Here is a 20,383-nt window from a genome sequence, read left to right on the forward strand (position 1 = left end):
TTTACCATATACAGTATTGATTGTCCTTCCTCCTTATCTTCCAACCATTTGGACGCAGACTTGCATTTCCCCATAACGATGTTGTTTAACAACCGGCGTAAACGGACCTTCGCACGCTATCAAGCAGTGAGCGTGCGATGTCCTGTTCAGATGACGTCAAATCCAACGGGATGCCATAAATAAACTACAGAATCACACTACACACCTACGCAATGATTACATTCAGGCACACTGTAGAATACAACCTCTTTGGACAATGTATATACTTATTGAAAACAAGCTTCAAAATGTAATACCTTGGGAAATGCCGTTTAATAGTTTTTCATACTTTTTGATAGCCTTAATTTTCGCTAAATTGATTTATCAACTTTTAATACTTTTTAAGACCCCGCGGACACCCTGAATAATTATACTAAACATAATCAAAATGATAGCAACTGAGACATGAGGCATGTTAGATTTGAAAGGGATAGATGTAGAAGTGATCGTTAAACTGATGAAATGATCAACATTTGGGAGACTTATCGTAGCATAGCTTTCTGCTCGAGATATTTTTCTGCTGAACAATGCTAAAAAACAACATGTGATTATTGATGGTTTAAATATCCACCTGAAAGGGAGTATAACACCTTTGAGGTTCTCTTATGCACGATTGGGGCGTAATGGATTACATGTGATTAATTAATGAAGGGTATACTCTAGTTTTGTTTCAGGTTAGTTTTGCAGAAGTGGTTAAAAAATGTAAGTTACTATTTAATTGCATAATTCTGATACTTGTAATCTAGCTATCAGAAGATCCTATGAGGGCATTAAAAACCAGGGAAATTGGCTATTTTAAGGGATAGCCAAGGCTTTGTACCGATCCACTTCTGCAAGGACAAAATAAAGAGTATAGGCTTAAAAAGGAAAGCACGCTTTAATAAACAATAATATTAAAACAAAATAAGTAGAACAATAGATACACCATTGTAAATAAAAAGAATTAGCAGTATTTTTTCCGGGAAAATGTGAACATATAAAAGTATTGAAGTCACCGATATAAAAAAAATTGTTTTAAGAAATACAATCAAGTGTAAATTGCACAAGAGCAGTGTTGTTGCACAATGTTATTATATTTACAGGCAGGGTTATTGAAACTATAGGGTATATTTTGCAGCATCAAAATGAAGCCTTAAGTCCAGCCTGGAGCATTAGAAACACTGGAAGTATTCTTTAGTAATAACAGTGAAATAAATCTGAAAGTGAAATCTGTCTGGACTTCGTGTTTCTTCTGCTTTAAATGTGCGTGTGTGTTTACGTGAGCGCTTACTACGTATGTTACGTAATGAGCGTAGCAGTGGGGCAGCAGGGGCAGCAGCAGGACGGATACTGTGAAGAAATACTGTCAATAAAACACGATTTCCTTTCTGTCAGCAGGCTCCAGAGGAATACACAGAGTCAAAGCATGTCGGGAAGGAAATATATTGACAGTCTGCAGTAGCTTCTTATTTACAGAGGCTGTTTCCTCCACAGTCTGACAGGTGAGTGACAGCGGTTTCTGTCCTCTGAAACACTTCCGGTCTGTTTCAGGCAGTAACCGTGCTAACGTTGTGTCTTCAAAATTAAAATAACCTGGAACAAATCATTAGAGACCTGCTCATCCATGTTTTGAGGCGGTGTGTGTGTGTGTCTTTTCTCTGTGCCGTTCATGGTGCTGTTGCGTCTCTGAAAATGTACACATGTCACTGCGCATGCGCGATGCTTTATGTATTCCAGGGGAGATTTGGGTTTTACTGATAGTTGCTTATTTTATTTTATTTCTATAAAATACAATAAAATAATAAAATAAAACTAAATGAAATAAAATAAAACATATTTTAAATAAACATAAGAACTTAAAGGTAAAAAAAAATGGCACATTGTTCTGCAATTATAACACAAATATGTCTATAAACAGGGGTGTATTAGCATTAGTAAACATATATATCATTGCTTGAAATGTTCACTTTACAACAGTGATAATCCTGAGGGATATTGCGCAGTTAAATAGTTGCAAAGGTTTTAAAGTTTTGTAATTAGTTGTATTACTTATCTTTGTATTGTCTATACTGCATTGGGTCCTAGTTCATTGTCCATGGATGTATTTGGAGATATTTAAGACATCCCCCCCCCCGTTTATATTAAGTTCTTTGTACAAACTAAATTGCTAAATAAACACTTAATTACTTAATGCATTTAAACTAAATAAAACTAAATTTCTAAAGAATAACAAATCAAATATAATAAATAAGAAAATAAGTATAATTCATAATAAATACAAATAGAATATGCTATGAATATTATAAAATGTATTTTATTATAAAACATTTAAATAGAGTTACTGTTTACTGTTGTGAAAGTTATATGTAAATGCATTTCATGTTTCCCTTTTTCCCCAAGGTGAAAGTAGCAATGCCTGAAAGACATGTCTCACAAAGAAGATAATAAAGGGAAAGGAAGGTGAGCACAAACTAACAGCATGACATTTCCAAGAAAGCTCCTTTAGTCAATGGGTTAAATGAGCCCTTTATTCTGCTTATAATCAGGTGATACAGATTTGAAATTGTTCTGACGTCAGAAAAAGGAAGCTCCGCCTATATGGGCAACTCTCCACCTATCAGGGGAATGAGAGGTTGCCGTGGCATGGTAACAGCATGGTAACATGACGCTCGTGCCTCACCCCCCTCCTTTGCAGGGGGGCGTGGTCAGCTGCAGCTCATTTGCCACAGAATCAGCCCTTGCAAAAACAGGGCTGGAATACAGCAAATAGAGCGAAATGAGGCATGGCTAAAATGCATGATCTGTTTGCTATTTAAAAAAAATAACTTCACAGACATGTTTTATATAGGTATGGCCCTACAATATATTATTCAAATATAGCATGATAGGTCCACTTTAAAGAGTCCTCTCCTGCTGATGTTCAGGTGTATATCAGTATGTAATGTCTCTACTTTAAAGAGTCCTCTCCTGCTGATGTTCAGGTGTATATCAGTATGTAGTGTCTCTACGTGTCTCCATGCTTTAAGGTTCAGAAAGCTCTTTATTTTTCTCATACTGCCTGTGCTGCAGCACCTCTTTTCACCCTCTGTCTGAAACCAGAGTCCAGTCTGCTCTGATTGGTTAGCTGGCCGGCTCTGTTGTGATTAGTCAACCACTTAGAGATGTCCCGCCCCTTAGCCAATCACGTACAATGTGTTGGAGTGCTAGCCAATAGAAGCGCAAGTCTTACATAGTGATGTCACTATGTTCAGGAAGTAAACAAAGGAGTCCAATGGAGGCGTTTCTGGAGGGGATTTTAGTCTCTGTAGACCATTTACATGCACAAAAAACACATTATAGGAAAGGGAAAAACCCCAAAAAGCATAATAGGGCCTCTTCAATAAATCCATGTATAAGTGGCCCTTCTGCAACTTTTTTTACTTTCCCTTTTCCAGCTCTCACCACACAGATCTGTACGCCCGCATCCCGCTGACATGTCTGCCCATCGTGTACCACCCGGACTACAACATCACCTTCATGGGCCTCGAGAAGCTGCATCCGTTTGATGCAGGGAAGTGGGGGAAAGTCATTCACTTCTTGAAAGGTGAGAGGAAAAAGAGAAACAGAGTGAAAGATGGGGAGAGTGAATCCCTGAGGAGACATACAGAATCAGAATCAGAATACCTTTTATTAGTCCCACAGAGGGGACATTTACATTGTTACAGCAGAAAAGAGCCACAGACAGCTTAATGTTAACCAGAGGTGGGAAGTAGTGGAGTACAAATACTTCGTTACTTAAAGGTGGGGTAGGTAAGTTTGAGAAACCGGCTCGAGATACACTTTTTGTTATATTCCATGGAATGCTCTTAACATCCCGATAGCAATGAATATCTGAAATGCTTTGACAAAAAATCCATAAAAAAATGTAATCTGTGGAAGCCGTAGTACTGTAAAAAGCACGACCAATCATTTTAGCCGGCCCGGCTAAAATAACTGGATGGCCTACCTGCCTGTCAGCCTTCCATCTGTGCACAAACTTATCTCGTGCCCTCATTGGTCATGTGCGCGTTCGTGTGTGTTGGAGGATGGGCTCTGTAAGGAAGTGGCAGATTTTTTCTGGCTGTGTATTTTCAAATTCTAGCGCACTCGAGCTGGTTTCTCTAAAATGACCTACCCCACCTTTAAGTACATTTTTCTGGTATCAGTACTTTACTCCACTACTTATTTTTCTGACGACTTTCTACTTCTTACATTTTCAAAACAGGTTGGTTACTTTAGTTTTAATCTGTGTTTGGTGGCGTGCCTATTTACAAAATACACATCCTTTAACAGTTCTGAAGATTTAGCAGCCAGGTATATATTGCACAGATATTAACGGCATATATATATATTGCACATATTGCACATAGTTGGTATTTAACAACAAGAGGTGTTAATTCAATTCATTCAAAGGGTTTATTGTCATGTGCACAAAGCTACAGTGTAGAAATGGCAATGAAATTCTTCTGACCTGAGCTGCTCCAACGATGCAACATATATAATAAAATACAGAAATACAAAATAAAAAGTAGTGCAAAAAGTCTATAGTCTGTGTTGTTATTTGTGTGGGGGGGTCTACCAGGGACCATGATGATACAGGGAATCACTCAGAGGGAGAACAAAGAGAGGAGAGGGAGATGGAGTTGTTGATCGAGGAGGAAACACTCGCTGAGGGAGGCTGTGCAGGATTCAAAGATTCAAAGGTTGTATTGTCTTATGCACAGAGCTACAGTGTAGAGATGGCAATGAAATCTTCTGAGAGGGAGTCAGGTGACAAGGCCAGGCAAAAACTGCTAGCTGGCACAACTGCATGCAAAAGTGAGAAAGTGTCGTCCACAGCTTAATTCAAACACATTGAGGAGCTAAAAGTGCACATAGAACTCTGACTCTGCTGACGGAGGAAAACCTTGATTCTTCTATGTTTACCTTGGCAATATGTGGTCAAAGTGGTTATTTTTAAGGTTAGGTGTACTTTATTCATACCAAGTTGGGAAAAATGTTCGACACAGCAGCAGAAAGTATTACACATGATTTATATATATAATACAAATACATAGAAATAGATAGAAATGTAAGATAAATATGATACATATCAACTGTAGGAAAGATACAGTATATCATTTGAGTATCTGAAGAATACACAATATAACAAATACTGAATAAATTAGAATTTTTTTATTTAGACAAAACTAAAAATATAAATAAACCTGCTTTTAATGACTTACAAGGCTTTACATAACCTTGCCCCTACATATATCAGTCATTTTACAAACTTAAAGGGGACCTATCATGCAAAATGCACTTTTTGATGTCTTTTATACATAAATATGTGTCCCCGGTGTGTCAGGGAACTCACGCAGTGTCAGAAAATAAAACCCTCTCTCTTTTCCTCCGTACCCAAATCTCTAAAAACGGGGCTACAACGGAGCTGATCCAGATTTGCGTCCGATATGACGTAATATCTGAAATGTGGACCCACGGCCCAATCAGAAAAGTTGCTATCAGAAACAATGCCCGACTGTTTTGGACGTAATATGGTCGGTGTTTACATTAGCATCGCTAACACTCAGAGCTAACCTGTACTGGAGAGCATGTGTGTGAAGAAGCAGGAAATAAAAAGGAACTCACCTTGTGGTATAACCGGCAAGAGAGAAAGCCTTTGAGCTCCATACTGTTTCAGAGATAATCCTTGATAATCCATGATATGGCGTTTCATCACGGCAGTATTTAGTTTAGACAGTAGCTGCTGGGTCCCGCATGAGCTCAGACCCCTCCTTTTTTATTAAAATAATTATACCCCAATCAGCCCTTTAGAAACAGGAAGTGAAATAGAGGGATATGAGGCATGGCTAGAATGGGTGATCTGTTTGGTATTTTGAGCAAAACACTTCATAGACATGTTTTTTATATATTTGTATATATCTGAGACCTATGCTATTGCCTACAAATAGCATGATAGGTGCACTTTAAAGAACACTCAGTTCCTCCAATGCATTTATTTTTTATCTTTTTTTGATGGATTTAAAAAACAAATGTGTATTCATATTGTTATTTATTATTATTAATATTTGTTTTATGGTGTGCAAACCTGCTCGTTTTTTAAGACTGGTACAATATTTTTTGTAAAGCGTCTTTGAGCATTTGTTATATGGAGTGTTTTTTCATTTGTATTAATATTGTTAATTATTTAATATCATCATTTTTAAGTAATGTGCAAACCTGCTAGTTTTGTCACCACAACGATCAACTTTTGGGGAATTCTTGGGGATTTGCAGAATTATGGTGAACATCGACTCCTGCTTTAGTACATAGGTTTATTTTTTAGAATTGATGTTGAAGTCCAGCTTAGCCAGTTTTCAGTCTGGAGATAGTCTGAGTCTAACTGATCCTGTTTCTGTCTCAGAGGAGCAGTTTCTCACTGATGAGAACATGGTGGAGGCGCGAGAAGCTTCTGAAGAAGATCTGCTGGTGGTTCACACCAAACGCTACCTCAACAAACTGAAGGTCACTCAGATTACCCACAACACACCTCTCAGTATGACACTTAATAATGGCACTGATGCACAGGTTTAGGGTTTACATGTTGTACATATTGTCTTGTTTTTGTGCTGTTTTGTTTTTTGTTTTGTGTACCTTGAAAGGCGCCTTTATAATTAAAATGTATTATTATTATTATTATTATGATTATTATTACATGTAACAGGATTATGTTATCAGAATCCAATCAAATGTAACTGTATTGCCTTACAGTTACATACAGAAAGAAGTAATCATAGTGTTAAATGTCTAAGACTTGGATTATAGCGGGATGTTAAAATACATCTAAAATAAAGATCAAAATATTTTCATTTTGGCTACTTTCATTCTTCCTATTTTAAAAATGTGTTTTAGGTTAACGCCTAATTTATTAAACTTAAATACTGTGTTTGCTTTTAATTAATATATGCTCAAGACTAGGCTCATTATTACTGAAAAACTAAAACATATCAAACATAGTGTAACATATCGTAAAAAAATTAATTAAAAAAAAAAAAGTAATAGTACTAGTAGAGTAAAAAAACAATATGATAAATATGAAAAAAATTAATTAAACAAAGATTAGAAATATCAATTTTCTTTTAAATAATAATAATTGAAAAATGAAAAATAATAACACTACAGACAAAAAGGATTAACAAACAATACAGTCCCAGGTTTTAATAGCAAAACTAGATTTACATTTGTTTTAAATTGGAATGAGTTCCATAAGTGTAAACAGTTTTGGCGTCTTCATATACAGTGTGTTAGATTTTCCTGAGGAACCACCCAAAGTACACTTTATTTTTTCCGTGTGTAGAAACCTCACATATTCTCCTGTTTGGGTTTATTTACGTTTCAGTCCCTTTTAGGGGATAAAGTCACAGTTACAATATTTTAACCGTCACTAACTGTGTTTTGTATTAATCTCAGTGGTCTATGGTGGTGGCAAACATCACAGAAATCCCACCTCTCATCTTCCTGCCTAATTTCCTGGTTCAGAGGCGAGTGTTGAGGCCTTTGAGGACGCAGACCGGAGGAACCATAATGGTAGCTATTTGAGATTGAGAATTTGTTTCATTTATTCAGTAAACACAAATCCTTTAGTGAATGCAAACGCCACTTAGAGGTCACCTATTATGCAAAATCCACTTCTTCATGTCTCTTCTACATCAACATGTGTCCCCTCTTCTTCATGTCTCTTCTACATCAACATGTGTCCCCTCTTCTTCATGTCTCCTCTACATCAACATGTGTCCCCTCTTCTTCATGTCTCCTCTACATCAACATGTGTCCCCTCTTCTTCATGTCTCTTCTACATCAACATGTGTCCCCTCTTCTTCATGTCTCCTCTACATCAACATGTGTCCCCTCTTCTTCATGTCTCCTCTACATCAACATGTGTCCCCTCTTCTTCATGTCTCTTCTTCATCAACATGTGTCCCCTCTTCTTCATGTCTCTTCTACATCAACATGTGTCCCCTCTTCTTCATGTCTCTTCTACATCAACATGTGTCCCCCTCTTCTTCATGTCTCTTCTACATCAACATGTGTCCCCTCTTCTTCATGTCTCTTCTACATCAACATGTGTCCCCTCTTCTTCATGTCTCTTCGACATCAACATGTGTCCCCTCTTCTTCATGTCTCTTCTACATCAACATGTGTCCCCTCTTCTTCATGTCTCTTCTACATCAACATGTGTCCCCTCTTCTTCATGTCTCTTCTACATCAACATGTGTCCCCTCTTCTTCATGTCTCTTCTACATCAACATGTGTCCCCTCTTCTTCATGTCTCCTCTACATCAACATGTGTCCCCTCTTCTTCATGTCTCTTCTACATCAACATGTGTCCCCTCTTCTTCATGTCTCTTCTTCATCAACATGTGTCCCCTCTTCTTCATGTCTCTTCTACATCAACATGTGTCCCCTCTTCTTCATGTCTCTTCTACATCAACATGTGTCCCCTCTTCTTCATGTCTCTTCTACATCAACATGTGTCCCCTCTTCTTCATGTCTCCTCTACATCAACATGTGTCCCCTCTTCTTCATGTCTCTTCTTCATCAACATGTGTCCCCTCTTCTTCATGTCTCTTCTACATCAACATGTGTCCCCTCTGTGTAAAGAGACTCTGAAAGTTTCAGGAAAAAAGATTCTCTCTCTTTTTGTCCTGATCCATTTCTATAAAAACCTGTCTGAAAATGAGCTGATCAGATTTTGGTGTCATAACGATGTGTTGGCTTGTGTAACCATTAGCCAATCACCAACCAAGGTAACCCCCCCCCACCCCCCCCTTATCACCTGAATCTCCTCCTAGAGCACCATTGTGTTCTTTTTAACCAAATCTCTCTCAGAGGGGCGTGGGGAGGGGCTCCTTATTTTCATCTAAAGTAACAGACAGAGAATCAGCACTTTGGAAACAGGGCTGAAACAGAGGGGATTATGGGTAATGCTGCAATGATCTGTTTGGTGTTTGGAGCCAAACACTTCAGAGACATGTTTTATATATATCTGAGACCTATAATATATTGATGAAAAACAGTATAATAGGGGACCTTTAATGATTGTTTGCTTCATGTAAGTTGGAAAAGTTGATTTTTTATTTTGTCAATTGGTATTCTGATTAACTCGGAAGGGGACACTTTATTTATTTGTCTATGTTGATTTCAAAAAGGTATTTGAAGTTTGTTTTCTTTCTACCACAGGCCGGAAAACTGGCTATAGACCGAGGATGGGCTGTGAACGTGGGTGAGTGAGTTTCTAGTTCAGTAACCAAAAGAGATAATTGGATAGATGTATAGATATACAGTATACCATCGATACAGCCCATACTTTGTTCCCTTTAGTGTTTACTTCCTGTCTCTCTTCTGCTGACCCATTTAGTGTTTACTTCCTGTCCCCCTGCCCGATCTGTACTGCGCATGTGCGAGATGGTCCGCCATATTGGACAACTACATACGGCAACTCTAATAGGACACTTGACACAGTGGCTTTTGGCAAAGCAGAAAAAGAACTGATATAGATGAGTTATTGTTATTACAACGTGACTTCACTATTATTTAACAACTCTTTTTATTGGGTTCTTTTATTTGGGGTTAAATACATTGTCAGAAAAAGTGAGAAATGGATTTAACTTCTGTTATATGCCATACATTTTTGCATACATTCACAGTAAATATGTATTCAGTATGATAGCTGTAAATAAGATAAAAAGAGTTGTTAAATAATAGTGAAGTCACGTTGTAATAACAATAATCTCTCTCGGTTCTTTTTCTGCTTTGCCAAAAGCCACTGTGTCAAGTGTCCTATTAGAGTTGCCGTATGTAGTTGTCCAATATGGCGGACCATCTCGCACATGCGCAGTACAGATCGGGCAGGGGGACAGATCGGGTAGTGACATTCCCTTTAGTGTTTACTTCCTGTCTGTCTTCTTCTGCTGTTCCCTTTAGTGTTTACTTCCTGTCTGTCTTCTTCTGTTGATTTCTCTGATGTCCAGCGCTCTGTCTTTTAACCTCGTTCCTTCTCTTGTCCTCTTTTTATTTGTATATATTGGACATAGTTAAGCCATCATGAATCCAAAGTGTCTCTCCCTCCACAAATATAAAAATAAATATTCACAAAGTATCCCACTGTGTTTTCTAACAGATGGAAACTAATGCTTGTTGTCCACAGCTGATTATAAAATGTATCAGACTTCTTTCCGCAGATTGATATAACTGCACACAGTCTCTTGATCCTCTTAGCAACGGTCTGTTCTCCTTAACAACGGTCTGCTAGGAAAAAAGAGCAGACCTCTGGAATGTCCAAACTGACCAATCAGAATCAAGTATTCGACTAAATCGTGTAATAACCTGATTGAATGTTTATCGTCCCATTTTTTCCTCCTTGTGCTGTACATTACTGCTCTTCAAGCATTTCAGCATCAACACGTTGTGACACAGGGGACACAGCAGCTGTTATTATAAGCTGCTACAAACTCAATAAAACCAATTGCTGCTGTTGAGATAAATAGATTTCTCAGGTTTGCAATGACATGCTCATATGATGTCCTGACATTGATGCAGAGTTTTTCTGTTTCCCAGGAGGAGGTTTTCACCACTGCTCCAGCGACAGAGGGGGGGGCTTCTGTGCCTACGCTGACATCACTCTGGCCATCAAGGTAACTGTTGGATATTTATTGAAAGGCATCAAAAGTTTGACAAATAAATTGAAAAATAAAACACACACCCTTTTGGGTTAAATATATTCAGATTATAAGGATTTGTTTAACCCAAATGTACAGTCTGAAGCCTTTACTGGTGCATGATGAAAAAGAGAGACGAGCAACTTGCTAAGAAACACTGGTGTTAAGTACATTGTTAGCTCATTGGAAACACTCACCTAATGTTTGGAGAAGCCATTTTGTGTATGTTATTTGATTATGTGGAGCATGTTTTGGATTTCACTGTGCTGATGTTTATTATCGTTTTGATCGATGTTGCTATTACTCTAATTTTCATTGATAAATAGTAACCTCTAGGTGGCTTTTTTGCCCCTTAACTTAGGAATAGGTGTTGACTATGAGTGGAAGAGCAAACCATTTGATATGCAAGCTACCCATGTTACGCCGTATGGCTATGAATCTTCAGTTCAAAGTTAAACATTTGTATATACTACTCACTCTGCTTTCCTTCAAATAAAAGGATGACTAAATGGATGATTAGTGGGGAAGCACGTTGATGTTCTGACCGTTCATAGCAGCTGGCATTGCTTTACTTGGTCTATATGACTTGTAGCTTTTGTAGGCTAATTACAGCTAATGTAAACCATCTTTACAGAAATAAGCGTAACGTTAATAGTTCCCTTTTTGGTTTGACATGTCGTTGAGATTTCAAAACACATAAGCAGTTTGGCAAGATATGGCATAAGATGGAAGAAAGTTACTCCAATGCATTAACAAATACTGAACTGTGAACGTGTCTTCTTCGGAGAGAAAGCAAACATTTCCCCGTCTGTTTCTCAGTTTCTGTTTGAGAGAGTGGAAGGCATCTCCAGGGCGACCATCATTGATCTGGATGCTCATCAGGTGAGCCGATACCATTACCTCTTTCTGTGTCAATGCTCAGGAGCCCACATAGATTACCGCTCTTTCACCACTTCAGCCAATCAATACGGCTCCCTGCAGACCAAATTGGCCCTCACTGTCATCATCAGTGAAATGTAACAAAAAGAATCTCCTCTGGAAAACAGTTGAGTGCATACCAGCGTCAGATAATAACAGACCATCACTGGGTTATCTGCAGTAATGTCAGCGCCGTGTGTGTTTCGGCTTGTTTTCACTGAGATGTGTCTGAAGTGTCGTTACAATACACACACATTGCATAATATACGTTAGAGTTTGTCAAAAACAGGGCCTTAAAGTGGCTTCAGTTCTATTCTTGCTAATACATTTTTGATGTGATTCAGGGGCGAAATAACAAAAGCATTTTGATATATGTTACTTTATTTCCATTAACCAGTCTTTAAACACTGCTAGAGACCATACAGTGTTCCCTTTAGTGTTTACTTCCTGTCTGTCTTCTTCTTCTGCTGTTCCCATTCGTGTTTACTTCCTCTCTGTCTTCTTCTGCTGTTCCCTTTCAACACAGTCTCACGGCATTTCGTGTTATAGTCACGAAATTAATCTATTGATTCGTGTTCACCAACACGATTTCGCCATTTTTTTCGTGTCACACAGAACGATTTTAAAAGCAATGTAAATAATAACAAATTAGAAGGAAAAACACATTTAAAAAAATACAGATTTAAGTATTCTGACACAGAACGATTTTAGAAGCAATGTATTTATATTGGTAGTATGTTTCGTGCCTGCACCAAATAATAACAAATTAGAAGGAAAAAAAGATGACATAAAATACAGATGTCAGTATTCTGAGGCTCTGAGCCATTTCTTTTCCTCACTGACGGCAAAAAAACTCAGACATTATACAATTTAAAATAAAAGGGATAGGGTTAGGCTTAGGGTAAGATATTGAGTAAGAACATGTTTTTATGAACCACACAGCTTCTGGTCTTCCAAGACCCGACCGGACAAAAAGACGTGTTGCAGGCACGAAACATACTACCAATAGAAATACATTGCTTTTAAAATCGTTCTGTGTGACACGAAAAAAATGTGAAAATCGTGTTGGTGAACACGAATCAATAGATTAAATTAATTTTGTGACTATAACACGAAATGCCGTGAGACTGGGTTGTCCCTTTAGTGTTTACTTCCTGTCTGTCTTCTTCTGCTGTTCCCTTTAGTGTTTACTTCCTGTCTGTCTTCTTCTGCTGTTCCCTTTAGTGTTTACTTCCTGTCTGTTTTCTTCTGCTGAATTATCTGATGTCTTTTAACCTCTCGTCTTCTCTTGCTCTCTTTCTTTCCCGGGGACAGTTTAGCCATCATGAATCTAAAGTGTTGTTTTCTCCACAAATATAAAAAAGTTATTTCACAGGGTTTTCTGATGGATGAAACTTATGTGTTTTGTTCACTCACTACTTTCTGCGGATTGATATGACTGCACATAGTCCTTTGATCCTCCTTTACAACGGTCTGTTTTCCTTAGCGACGGTCTGCTCTCCTTAGCAACGGTCTGTTTGTAAAAAACCTGGAGTGTCCAAATTGACCAATCAGAATTGAGTATTCAACTAATCTGTGCAATCATGTCGCTTAAAGTCTTCCTGAGGGATTCTCATGATCTACTACACAAGTTATCAGGTGAAACACTGCAAAAGGTCCCAGCTAATAATCTATACTGTATATATTTCTTCAGTTTGACCCTATTTAACTTTGTGATTTATGATATTGGGCTACTGTCTATAAACCCTGTGTTGCAGAATGACAATAACTGATCCTTGAATCCTTGTATAACCTGGTGCATGTAAACAAAATCATGTCTCAATGTTCCCAAGGTTAATAGCTATTTTCCAGGAATACAATACAGCACTTTTTTCTTGAGCTCTAGCTTATGGGAAATGATGAGCCTTTACCTATTGACACATGCAGAGGATCAATAAAGATGCTGAGTACATAATTCATGGAGAACAAAGAGCAAAATCTGCATCCAGGTGGGCCTGAAGTACCCCTCTCAGCAGATAATGAGACACAGGGAAATATTGAGGATATGCAGTAAAATCCTAATTACAACCCTGAACATGACACTTAAAGTGCTCTCGTTTGCACATCAATTGAAATTATAGCCGAGGCAGCTGTGTTGCTTATTCACACAACTAAACAATAACGATCCATTCATGTAGAAATAAATAACAAGCTTTCCTTTTATTAAATGTTGAAGGTTGAAGGTTCTTTATTTTGTCATACGAACATAGCTAGAGTGTAGTTATGCCGATGAAAATCTTAGGTCACAGGCTTCTCCAACAGTGCAACACAATTGTTGTTATGTATCTTGTGTTTCCGCTCTGTTGTAGGGGAATGGACACGAGCGTGATTTCTTGGACGATAAACGAGTGTTCATCATGGATGTGTACAATCGCTACATATACCCCGAAGACAATTTTGCCAAAAGTGAGTGAAAGCACCACTCATTTCCTCATTCTTGCTTTTTAACCTTTGATTTTATAGACATTTGATAACCTTAATATATATAACGTGTTATATTGTACATAGGTGCAGGAGCGGATTTACCATGTGTGTTATCTGGAGTATCAAAGAACGGCTTTCTATATAATATATTCATATTATTTCCTTTAATTTAACATCAGTTTTAAATTTAATCGCAAAATAAAGACGTGATATGACTGCATATAGTCTCTCGATCCTCCTCTACAATGGTCTGTTCTCCCTAGCAACGTTTTGTTCTCCCTAGCGACGGTCTATTATCCCTAGCAACGGTCTGTTGGTGCCATGTAATAATGTTGCCTATATGCTTAGTGGGAGGCACTAGAAGTTAATATAAGATAAAGGCATTTGTGACACTGGCTCTTCGGGTCTACATCTCCTGATGTCTGGTTAGAAGTTGAGGTTTGAGTGGAGAGCGCTGCCTCCTCCAGCTCAAACCCTACATTACACTCTGGGCTATTTAAAGTCTGCTATGGCTTCCCTCTGAAGGACCACTCACGCCATTATAACTCAGCAGGAAAGCTGTCACGCAGCAGTCTGTGCGACACTATAATCGTTGCTTTTTACACTAATCTGTCAATGCATTGAAGCTGATCTGACAACCACATGCTGCCATTTGGTCCCAATTCCAACAAAACTCTGGGGACCAAACGTCACAATACTGCCTTTAAAGTTGTTCCCCTCCTTCGGCTCTCTTCTTCTCGACACGTAATTTAATTTTATAATTAATTTACGAAAGTTAAATGAATGTACTTTCTGGTTGTTTAAGATAAAACCCGCAGTTCCTTCTGCTTCATAAGACACATATCTTTCTCTCTACCTTCAAAGACCAAAGCTTACCATTTTTTGACATTATTTGGACTACCAAGAAATCAGTTTCATATTATTCCATTTTGCATTTGAATTCTGTTTGAAATGTGGAACATGTGGTCTCCTTATTAACCTTTTTCATTGTTTGCATTAATTATTAAAAATGTACATACTAGTTAATTATAAAAGTGCTGCAGATTTGAGTATTCTTAATGGAAAAAACACAATTTCTTACCTGTGGGATCAAAGGAATACAGTTAGCAAGCCTTTACTCTGTGTTGAAAGAAATCATCTGCAGCAATTATAAGCCTTCATGTAGTGTTCCCATGTTGTGTGTTAAACTCTGATTGCTACACTAATTTAAACCACAGCCAAGTGTGGTAGTAAGATCGACCGTTTACTGTCACACTTCCTCATTAACATGTTGGTGAAGACTGTAAATTAAGACAATATAAAATTACTCAGTGTGTTCCTAAACAAACACTCTTTTGTAAACAATTGTAAAACATGAAGGGCTTTCTTGCACTGCAGGTAGTAGTTAACATGACTACGAGCATTATTGCAATTACTGTATATACAATTGCCAGAGGTGGGAAGTAGTGGAGTACAAATACTTCGTTACTGTACTTAAGTACATCTTTCTGGTATCAGTACTTTACTCCACTACTTATTTTTCTGACAACTTTTTACTTCTACTTCTTACATGTTGAACACAAATACCTGTACTTTCTACTTCTTACATGTTGAACACAAATACCTGTACTTTCTACTTCTTACATGTTGAACACAAATACCTGTACTTTCTACTTCTTACATGTTGAACACAAATACCTGTACTTTCTACTTCTTACATGTTGAACACAAATACCTGTACTTTCTACTTCTTACATTTTGAACACAAATACCTGTACTTTCTACTTCTTACATGTTGAACACTAGTACCTGTACTTTCTACTTCTTACATGTTGAACACTAGTACCTGAACTTTCTACTTCTTACATGTTGAACACAAATACCTGTACTTTCTACTTCTTACATTTTGAACACAAATACCTGTACTTTCTACTTCTTACATGTTGAACACAAATACCTGTACTTTCTACTTCTTACATTTTGAACACAAATACCTGTACTTTCTACTTCTTACATGTTGAACACAAATACCTGTACTTTCTACTTCTTACATTTTGAACACAAATACCTGTACTTTCTACTTCTTACATTTTGAACACAAATACCTGTACTTTCTACTTCTTACATGTTGAACACAAATACCTGTACTTTCTACTTCTTACATTTTGAACACAAATACCTGTACTTTCTACTTCTTACATTTTCCAAACAGGCTGGTTCCTTTAGTTTGAATGTGTGTTTGGTGGCGTGATCATTATTATTTAGAGTCATTGCGTGCCTATTGATTTGAACACGATCCGTGTATCCATCATTTCCTGGTCTTCTCTAAAGAAGAGGGACCAATGAAAACGTTGTCATGTTGCCGTTGTTCAGCATGGAAACATTCATTAGCTAACAATGACATTATTGTTCTATTAATATAAAGGGAGGTCAGGTACTCTTTAAAACAGCTGCTAGTTATGGGTACTTTTTACTGAAGTACATTTCAAAGCCCTCTTTACTTTTCCTTGAGGAAAGAAGTTTAGTCAGTACTTCTACTTTTACCAGAGTATTTTTAAACACAAGTATCTGTACTTCTACTTGAGGAAAGGATGTGTGTACTTTTGCCATCTAAGTAAGTAATTAGATTTTAAACAAACCTCAAACTTTCTTTGTCTACAAATCTGTTAACAAGGCAAGGCATTCAAGGGCTTCAAGGGCAGCACACTTCTTATACATGGACATCCCAGGAGTATTTTGTTTAGGTTGGCTAACTGATGGCAGTAATTGTGGATATTATTTATGTCCATGTTCCTCCAGAAGCCATAAAGAGGAAGGTGGAGCTGGACTGGGGAACTGAAGACTCTGAGTATCTTCAGAAGGTGGAGCTCCACACAGAAGGATCTCTGAACGAGGTCAGACCCGATATCATCGTCTACAACGCGGGGACAGACGTCCTGGATGGAGACCCTCTGGGAGGACTCTCCATTTCTCCTCAGGTACTGAACCTGCTCCATCAGACCAGGGTTTGGATGGTCACTTAAAAAATTGGAAATACGTAAAAAATAATCTGTTTTCTGACTTTTTTTTAAGACTTTTTCAAATACTTTAAAAAGAATTCTCAGAAATATTCAGAAGGGTTTTTTCATCAGAATTTTCACAAATTTCCTCTGAATTTGTATATTTGTACTGTGGATTTAAAAATAACTTTAAAAAGGGGATTAATAAAGTGGATTTTTCTTCTTCTTCTTTGATTCCTGACTTTTTTCTCAGACAATTTCAGAATGTTGACGTTTTTTTCTCAGAATTTTGACTTTTTCTCAGAAATGTTCAGAATTCTGACTTTTTTCTCAGATTTTTTAAATAATTTTGACTTCTTTCCTCAGAATTTTGACTTCTTTCCTCAGAATTTTGACTTCTTTCCTCAGTATTTTGACTTCTTTCTTCAGAATTTTGACTTCTTTCCTCAGTATTTTGACTTCTTTCTTCAGAATTTTGACTTTTTTCTCAGAATTGTGTCTTTCCTTTTTCTCAGACATTTTCCATTCCTGACTTTTTTCTTAGAAATGTTCATAATTTTCCTCACAAATTTGTATATTTGTACAGTGTATATAAAAAATACCTTAAAAATGGGGATTAATAAAGTGGATTCTCCTTCTTCTTCAGGGCATCGTTAAGAGAGATGAGATTGTGTTCAGGGCTGCAAGGCGTCGAGGGATCCCGATCCTCATGGTGACATCGGGGGGGTACCAGAAGAGAACCGCCCGCATCATCGCTGACTCCATCCTCAACCTGCATCGGGAGGCCCTGATTGGTCCAGAGGCTCTGGAGGGGGAGGGGTCATCGTCTATGGTGACCAGCATGATGAGCAGCTCTGGATCTACTGGGTCAACATCCACTGCTGTCTGAGATGCACTAATCCTGCCACTAACACTAACATGTGTTTCCTCTGCAGGTGTAACATGTGAAGGCACTTTGTAATTCTTTCTTGTTTTTTCTCAGACATTTTCTGAATGTTGACTTTTGTCTCAGACATTTTCTGAATTTTGCCTTTTGCCTCAGAATTATGACTTTTTTCTGAGAATTCTGTCTTTTCTTTTCTCAGAAATGTTCAGAATTTTTACTTTTTTCCTCAGAATTTTTACTTTTTTCTCAGAATTCTGTCTTTTTTTTCAGAAATGTTCAGAATTCTGACTTTTTTCTCAGACATTTTCAGAATTCTGACTTTTTTCTCAGACATTTTCAGAATTCTGACTTTTTTCTCAGAAATGTCTCACTAATTCTACCTCTAACACTAACATGTGTTTCCTCTGCAGGTGTAACATGTGAAGGCGCTGAAGTAACTTTATATTGTGGAGTAATTATGGTGTCAGGTTGTTGCTGCACACAGAAAGGGGTTTAATTTAACTCAATACCAGAGGGCGTTACCCAGTGCTTGATTGCACATTAAATCGAATAAGATTGGCATTTCTTTTTTACATTTTTACTCTATAGGTTGGCCATGAATCAAAGGGAATAATTCTAGAAAGAGAATAATTGTACTGCAACAACAGCACTATTCTGACTGCAGTAATTTCATTAATAGTCATTGTAAAGTCGGAGAATGAAGGGTTTTATGTTTAATGTATGTTCGGGAAGCTTTTAGGAAGAGTCTTCTTTCATCTCAGGAAATGGAATAATGTCATATGTGAAATATATAAAATGCTATGGTATTGTAAACAGGTTTGAGGTTCTTTTAAATATGTGGAAATTATATTAATTATCCTCTTAATAGTTGTAGAGGTGAAACACAAGAAGAAAAGCACCTTAAAACTGTAGCTATCGAACATAATCTAATGATTTTTTGTATTATTAATTGTATACGGAAGAGGATAAAGGCCACGTGTTGAAAATGTTTGAGATCTGACCAAAAGTTACAAGAAGAGGAAGAAGACCGGGATAAAAGTCAGAATTCTCAACATTTCGGAGAAAAAGTCAGAAATCTGAAAATGTCTGAGAAAAAAGCTAGAAATTTGAGAAAGAATTCAAAATGTCGGAGAAAAAAAGCTAGAATTTTGAGCAGTAAAAAATATTCACGTGGCCCTTATTCTCATCCCTAACGGTGTAAACATGTTTTGATCTCTAGATATTTTTTGTTATCATTAAATAGTTTATTCTTCATTATCCAGTGTTTCATTCATCGAGGTTACGAGGTACTTTGTCTACCTATAATCTGTGCCGTTCGTGTTTAACAGGGAGTTGCCAATGATTTTACTGAAGGTTGTACTGTACCTCATACAGTACTGTTCTCCTAATTAAGAAAATATGTTAATGTGGCTGTGAATGTTTTAATAATGAAACTCTGTCTGTGTTCTGGACATGTTTGAAGCAGTTTGGACACATTCATAATGAAAGTGTGTAAGCAGTGTCAGTGCTAGTGAAGCCTTTGATCCGATGTGGTGCTTTTTAATGTGTCTACCTTTTAATTAGAACATCTCACTTTATTGTAAGCAGTCCTTAATATGAGATCACAGATTCCAGATCAGCAGCTCCTTCCTGTCAGACGATGTTGCCAAAATTAACACTGTGTTCAAAGCTGTACTGTATTTTTTTAACTGCGTGTCTGTGGTTTGTGCTGACATTAAAAACGACTTCTATGCATTCACACTGATATTAAAAACATCCGTGACAACTAATATATCTTTTTTGGATGTTTTTTTTTTTTTAAATCTGTGAATTTCTTGTGTAACGCCCATGCTAAAAGTAGAGTATGTTTGGAAAACCAAGATAATAAAACTGTTTTAATGTAGTTAAATGGAAAGGTTGAAGCAACATATGACACAGAGCGCTGTCAGAGTATATGAGCCAAACCTGAGGAAAGGCGAAGAAAACAAGATGGAAATTGTTAGAAAAATCTCACTGGTCCCCGGCTTGAGCTTCAATCTCAGGATCCATGTATCTCTGATCCTCTCCAGAATGGAAGTAGTCATCACATACAGAGCATCAACTAGTTCCTGAACAGTGTCCTTCACATGCTGATATACAAGAGAGGGAGTTACACAGTCACAAGATGGAGGAATAGAAAGCAGTATTCAATGTTTACTTCAGATTAGCTCCACGTCAGAAATGAGCATGCTTGTCATATGTCTATCTCCATAGAGGCTGAATCATCATGTTAATCACATAGCTATCATATGCCTAAAATAGTCCTGATGCTCTTCTAGGTAATCATACATCCTGTCATGTAGACAGCTACAGTTGGGATACCTTTGTTATCATGTGTACTCTCATATTGGAAGAGGACATTCATTATTTTCACAACAGAAATATGA

General features: G+C 37.4%; 1 protein-coding gene across 1 annotated transcript; it reads left to right on the top strand.

Moving 5' to 3' along the window:
* The first annotated feature begins 1,340 nt into the window (after nt 1-1,340).
* hdac11 (histone deacetylase 11) lies at nt 1,341-19,747 on the top strand. Its single transcript, XM_034121964.1, has 11 exons — nt 1,341-1,520; nt 2,419-2,478; nt 3,453-3,601; nt 6,440-6,540; nt 7,486-7,602; nt 9,256-9,298; nt 10,633-10,709; nt 11,553-11,615; nt 14,000-14,096; nt 16,893-17,071; nt 17,739-19,747. Exons 2-11 carry the CDS (start codon nt 2,444-2,446, stop codon nt 17,979-17,981), a joined length of 1,104 nt encoding a protein of 367 aa, XP_033977855.1. The 5' UTR covers nt 1,341-1,520; nt 2,419-2,443; the 3' UTR covers nt 17,982-19,747.
* Nucleotides 19,748-20,383: the final 636 nt, after the last annotated feature.

This window comes from Trematomus bernacchii, unplaced genomic scaffold (genome assembly GCF_902827165.1).
Source record: "Trematomus bernacchii unplaced genomic scaffold, fTreBer1.1, whole genome shotgun sequence".
Taxonomy (NCBI): domain Eukaryota; kingdom Metazoa; phylum Chordata; class Actinopteri; order Perciformes; family Nototheniidae; genus Trematomus; species Trematomus bernacchii.